General features: G+C 30.5%; 1 protein-coding gene across 3 annotated transcripts in view; it reads left to right on the top strand.

Annotated features, from left to right (window-relative positions):
• The window catches only part of LOC111637755 (B-cell CLL/lymphoma 7 protein family member A-like), a 29,604-nt gene that overhangs the window by 19,935 nt on the left and 2,630 nt on the right, over positions 1–7,039 (top strand). For all 3 annotated transcript variants that reach the window (XM_023383321.1, XM_023383337.1, XM_023383327.1), the window contains 2 exons: positions 741–824; positions 2,988–3,113. In XM_023383321.1, the coding sequence (XP_023239089.1) occupies positions 741–824; positions 2,988–3,113 (210 nt within the window). The remainder of the gene's footprint in view (positions 1–740; positions 825–2,987; positions 3,114–7,039) is intronic.

Genomic DNA, 7,039 nt, shown 5'->3' with positions numbered 1-7,039 from the left:
GGACTGGGGTTGTTCGGTAGATCGATGTTTCGGATAACCGATTATGTACGAAAAAATTTATTAACCTAGCCCATGTTGAAATTTTTCTCCATTGCATGTCGCTTCGCGTTGAATTTTTGTCAATGTTAAGCCTAACAAAAATTTTTTAAAAATAATTTTTAATGATACAACAGTCATGATTATTTCTTTATTTTGCACAAACAAAATACATATATCGAAAAATATAAAAACAGAAAAATTATATTTCGGATGATAATCTAGTATCAAAAACATTCCGATTCAGCATGACATATGTCCAGACACACTCCTCAGAAAAACACCACACAAAACAAGCAAAGCTCACCACTCACGATGGGAAAAAAAGCCTTGTTCAAATACTGGCGTGTCCTTAGGCAAAGTCCTAGATTATAATATAGGACCTCGGTCCTTAGATACCTTCTCATGGTTGTGCCAGTGCTGCCAGCTAAATCACACACACACACCAACAAAAATAATAATGGAGTAGCCCAAGACAGCCAAATATTGCAGCGCCACAGCGCTAGCAGAAATTTGAATTTGCCAACTGGGATGCTTTCGGTTGATCAGTATTCGGATAATTGATGCTGCTCTACTGTATATATAAATCGTATATGTGATTAAAGTCATTTGTATTGCTAAAAAGTAAGACTTTTTTACAAACATAAAATATTGAATGTGTTTGATTCTTTTATTGTAATAATAAAATCTGTTTGATTTTCTAGATATTAGGAGTGGACCAGATATTAAAAGGTTAGAAACATCCGAATCGACCTGTATGTCAGGAATGACAGAGGAATCTAGTATAGGTTAGTATTTTTATGGTAATAATTTTTAAGAATTAATATTCAACATGCACTTCATTCATATATTTGCTGCTCTTTGTATTTTAACACTAAGTGACAAAAACAGAGTAATGACATTCAATTCTTGTATTCTTAATATCACTTCTTGTCTGGTTAAGATTTTCTTATATAAATTTGCTAAACTTAATTCAATGGTGATTTTATTTCCACTCTTGTGTAATAAGTCTGAGAATAAAATTACCATTAAATTAATATATGAAAAGCATTCAATTCTATTTCTAGTGTATGCTGTATTGATTAAATATTTAGAAAGGAAAACAATAGTTAATTAATTCTAAATAAATATATCTTACAAAGATAATCATTTTTTTCATAAATTTAAATAATAAATTTATGAAAAAATATTTTCCTTAGAACAAGAAATAATTATTTTCACTTTGTTTACACATTAAAGTCAATATTTAATACATAAAACTTGATGTAAAATGGCAATCCAGATTTGAAACTTTTATATTTATTTTATTATAGAATGCAAGATCTTTACTTAGGCATTGTCATTTTCACCTGGATTTAAACAGCCTTTTTTGTTGATTTACAAGAAATCTGAGGATTATATATGATAATTTTTGTTTTGAGTGTTTTATTATGGGAGTTATTTGGGGTTTAATAAAAAAAATACTACTAAAGATTTTTAGTTTAAAGCATTTAAAACAAATTACCATTGATTTTCTAAATGAACGTGTTTGGTTGGGTTTCATTTGAATGACCCTCATATTAAACACTTTATTTATTTAGTACATACAGTACATTTTCCACTTCAGCATCTGATTAAACCTATGCCCTTTCAGGTGACTCTTAAGCTTCTCAAAAATATGGAAATCGTATGGAGACAAATCAGAACGGTATGCAGGATGCTGGAGTGTTTCCCACTTGAATTTCACAAGACTCTTGCATAATGTGGGTGGGCATTGTCATGGACAATGACACCTTGTGAAAGCAGACCAGGCCGCTTGGACTTGATGGAAGCTTGTAGAGACTTTAAAAATTCCACGTACTGAGCATTTATGGTGGTTCCACAGGTGGTAAACTTCACCAGCTCAGTTGTTGATGCATCCATGCTCGAAAGTTGGAGTATCTGCCTGACGTTTAAACAAACGCAGCTTGTTTGTAGGTTCATGTGACAGTAGCATCATATGACACTGCTGTGTGAGCCTAGTGTTTCCACATACATTTCAAATGGAGAATGATTGATTCACTATACACATTCTGTGCTTTAATATATCCATTAGTCAGGTTTCATTTGAATGACCTCAAAATTGTAGAAGTAAATAGAAAAATAAATTTTGGAAAATCCACATTAAAGAAATTGTTGTCAAAACTTATGCCAAGAGATTTTGGTCAAAATTTCATTTAGAAAGAAATTACTTGTAATGTGCTTTTTATAGTTTTTCATATTAAGGATTTTAACCTTTTAGCATATTGACTATACATTGTATGACTTGACATGTTTTCAAAAGTCAAAGCTAACCAAAGCTAACTTTGTTAATATTTCACAATAATGTTCCCAGTTGATTTCAACATACAAAATAAAAAAAAATTTTTTTAAGAAAATAAAAAACATTAAATGTAACAAAATAATTATCAGTAAATGGTACCTTATTTACAGTGCTTTGATAGTTGCAGGATGGTAGTTACACATTGTGCCTGAATCAGTGAATATCTGTATTGTGTGTGTTTTTTTTCCCCCATCAAAACTGTGATATAAGAATCGGAAGGTTGTTATAGCAAAAAGCTGTATAATGAGAATAGTATGTTTTTTTTTTTCCTTTGACCTATCATTATATTCATGTATTTAAGAGAAATGCTTATGCTTATTATTCAACTTGCATCATTTTTTGACTTAAGTTGCATCATCTGAAACCAGTTACTGATGTAGGGTGAAGTATTACTACAACAGTATATATATATAACATAAAATTTCTTACATTAGAATTAAATACATTCAAATTTTGTATTAGGTATGTTGTTTTCATTACAATATTTATGATCCTCTTAACATAATGGTAATTTTTTTCTTTTTTGTCCTTTCCAGTTTGACTTCTCAAAAATGTATTATTTTATATTATAGTATATATTATATACTTAACAAAAACGGTTTTTGTGTAGGTTTTGTAGACATCAGTCAAGATTCTCAGGCAGAAACAATCGAATCTCAGCCGCCTAGCGACGAAGCCACAAATCTCAGTCTCCCCGAAAACAGCAGCGATGCCCAATTTCCAGACAGCCACCATGGTAAGTAATAATTAAGATCGATATTCGGGGTAAAAGAAATAGTAACTTTTGTCCAAAAGTGGAGGTGGTCTACGTTTTACACAAACAAATTTTATATAATTTGTTTATAGTTCACACACTTCATGACTTAACAAACTATCTTTAAGTTTTAAAAATGTCAAAATATCATGGCTACCTATTTACTAAAGATCCAGTCAATTATTGCAAAACTTACTTTCTGCTTATATTTTGTGACATTTGTAGTTTTGTTAAAGACAAAGGTTTGACAACTGTAATTTCAATGCTCTTCAGCACATACTGCATTATATTCTCGAAATGCACATTTTAATGTTAAATTCAAAAATTCATCCGACCACTGGTCAGTATACCAAAATATCTCTTGGTACATTGTACAGTCTGTATGCAATAACTTCAGATTGTTGTTTTGGGCTGCAAATGTAAGATTAATTTGACAAAGTAGAATTGAGGAAATACAATATTAAACAGTAATAGATGACATTGTTAGCATTACAAAGGCTCCACATTTTATCAGCTTTTCCAAATGTTAGTTTTAAAAATATATTTGATTTGCATGTAAACTATTCTTTTAGAGCTTTAAAATCAAAAAATATTTGTGTTAAATCAGGCTTGTCTTAAATGAATTAAATGTTATGTTTAAAATCCTGCTGCTTCAATTTATTATTATAAAAGCAAAAATTCTTGAACAAAGTTACCCATTGGAAGCATGAAAATTATGTGCTGGACTAATATTTATTGGTTCCAAGGAGTAATGGCTTGAATATATTGAAAAATAATGTATATTGTAACAAATAGTCATCATTCTCTTCTACACCAGGCAATAATTATTGACCTGGCATTGGTGTGATGTTTTAATGTTACATTAATATTAAGATTTACTTTAGTCTTTTTCAAGATTTGCTGATATTCTAATGATTATGATAGATATTGTAGAGAGATTTTTTAAGCCTTACTGCACCAAGTATGCTATTGTTAGTCACTTCAAATCTTTGAATGGCATTTCTATAATCTTGAAAATTTCATGCACAGGAAACACATGAAACTACACAAACTGTGTGTATAGATTTATCAGGCTGAATTAATATACAGGCATCCCTCATATAACACATGTTTTTGGAACTTTTTTTCCCTCATAACTAGTCTTGTTAGGCAAATCTGCACTATACAAAACATGAGGTTAGGCTTCAAAGAAGTGTACTATTCTTTTATTACTTAGAGAAATATGTTTGAAAATAAATTAATAATAATTAACTAATGATCAATAAAGCAATCACACTTAAAAGCCCTGTATCATGCATTAATATTAATTTTAGTTAGATGGCGGCGATACATTATAGAAAGAAAATGCCCTCGTCTGAGTGGTTTTGTTAATCTTGATCAGAAATATCGGCAACATTTTCAATCACATTTTTGTCATCCATAAAAAAATTTTTAATAGAAAATTTTGTTCTAGAGGGTAATGTTTGAGTACACACTGATTTTTTTTCCCCAGAATTTGGTGTTGGAATACTGAGATAACCTTGTATTTTGTTTATCATTTTAACAAATAAGTTTTTTTAAATTGTAGGTAAGTAAATAACACTTGCCTTAAAATGTTTAAATACAAATCTGTCTGTCACTGTGTTTTGTTTTTATAATGCTAAGGGGCAGTCCATAAATGTGGTCACAATGGGCGAGAGAAGGGTTATGACAAGCCAGACAAACGTTGAATTTCAATGGATGTATATTTTATTTCATTAAATTTTTATTATCCATAAAGTGATAAACTATATAAATGTATAAAAGTTGAGGGGGTTATGGGAGGGGGAGTACAAATTTCAATAAAAATGCAGATATAATTTATGGACAGCCCTGAGGGCTAAAGTCAAAGCAACAACAGAAACAAACTAGTTGATAGGAAAGTTAGAACAAGGAAGAAAAAAATTGTACTGACAAAAAGCGTTGACACGGGTTTTAGTATATTGAAAATTTGAGACAACGTGCATGCTTGCTTGAATAAAAAAAATATTGAACAGAGTTTACATGCAAAAATTGCGAAATTTTGTAGAGAGGATATTCTGAATTTTCCAATTGTTTTAGAGAAAAGTCATGTTGTATGAGGGATACCTGTACTTTGACNAAATACAAATCTGTCTGTCACTGTGTTTTGTTTTTATAATGCTAAGGGGCAGTCCATAAATGTGGTCACAATGGGCGAGAGAAGGGTTATGACAAGCCAGACAAACGTTGAATTTCAATGGATGTATATTTTATTTCATTAAATTTTTATTATCCATAAAGTGATAAACTGTATAAAAGTTGAGGGGGGTTATGGAAACTGGGACAATGGGAGGGGGAGTAAAAATTTCAATAAAAATGCAGATATAATTTATGGACAGCCCTGAGGGCTAAACTCAAAGCAACAACAGAACAAAGAAGAAAAAAATTGTACTAACAAAAGACGCAAAACAAATTTTAAATTGCCCACGGGTTTTAGTATATTGAAAATTCGAGACAACGTGCATGCTTGCTTGAACAAAAAAAAAATATTGAACAGAGTTTACATGCAAAAATTGCGAAATTTTGTAGAGAGGATATTCTGAATTTTCCAATTGTTTTAGAGAAAAGTCATGTTGTATGAGGGATACCTGTACTTTCACATTGACTGGTTGTGATAAACTTAATCCTTTGTGACATGACTCTCGTGCAAAGAATTTTCATGCTTATAACTCAATTAAAATAAATTGATAAATTTGATATTACGACCCACAAATGCCAGATTAACATCCTTTTCTAGCTTTGCCCGTGTTGCTTCTGCTCATTCTTTCAGAAATAATCAATTTTATTACTAAGAAAAATTTAATAAAACTGATTCTGCAGAGAAGTAGAAAAAGCACAAATACAATAATAATTTTACATTAAATATTACTAATTACCATGAGCCATCTAGATGATTTTTTTCCAAATATTTTCTAGTGTGCTAGTAGACATGTTCAATTGTAATTGAAAATTACTGTCTCAATTTCACCCACTGCATTTTCAGCTTAAAGTACATTGTAAGTATAGAGATTTTAGAAGAAGTTCAATTTGTAACTGACTCGTCAGTCCATAATTTAAAGATCAGCAACTACATTTTACTAGCATAAATTGTAGTTTAGAAACATCTCGTTGCAATACAATACAGAGTTGTAACTAATGCTGCTTTTCTCAGATTTGCTACATTCTCTGTTCACAAATATTCTCCACTATGAAAATGAATATATCTTACGTTTATTCTTCAAGTTTCCAGCTTTTGTGAAAAAATAATTCTAATGTAGAGAGATCTAAAGTTCGACTTACCTTAAATTTGATGTGAAAAATTACTGGCATTGGCAACGTCATTCTACGGAATTTATACATTCAAATAATTGCTGGGTCTTTATTATATTGGTGGCCACAAAATATAACATTGTTCTACGACAAACCTTATTCCGTCTCCCATTTGGTCGTCGGACTCCGTGGCTCGACACTACAAGAATACACCGGACGGGTGCATAGCTTAGAGGAAACATGTTATTTATTTCACATTCCAATATCCCACATAAAATGCAATCTCTTATTTGCAAATTAGGAAATAAAACATTTTTAAGCCGGTGTTAAAATAGAATTGCTAATCATTGCTAAATTTGGCTTTATTGTGCAAAATTATTAAAAGCAATTTGCTTACTTCATAGTTTAATAGTAGTAGTATGCATGCTTATTGTTGTAAAAATTGCTGATTTATATTAGTAATTGAAAGTCACTTAGAAACTAATGTACACAAATAGCCAGTATTTTTTCTACAATTTACCAATTTTTTCCTATTATAATTCAATATAAAAGGCTTATGTTACATTACATCCACTTTCATGATTTTCATAAAAAAATCAGATTGTGAACAGATGCAAAAT

Source organism: Centruroides sculpturatus, unplaced genomic scaffold, assembly GCF_000671375.1.
Source record: "Centruroides sculpturatus isolate CEXI.00-Female unplaced genomic scaffold, Cexi_2.0 scaffold251, whole genome shotgun sequence".
Lineage (NCBI taxonomy): Eukaryota > Metazoa > Arthropoda > Arachnida > Scorpiones > Buthidae > Centruroides > Centruroides sculpturatus.
Note: the sequence above shows the minus strand (reverse complement) of the source record. Positions and strands in the feature narration are given on the sequence as shown.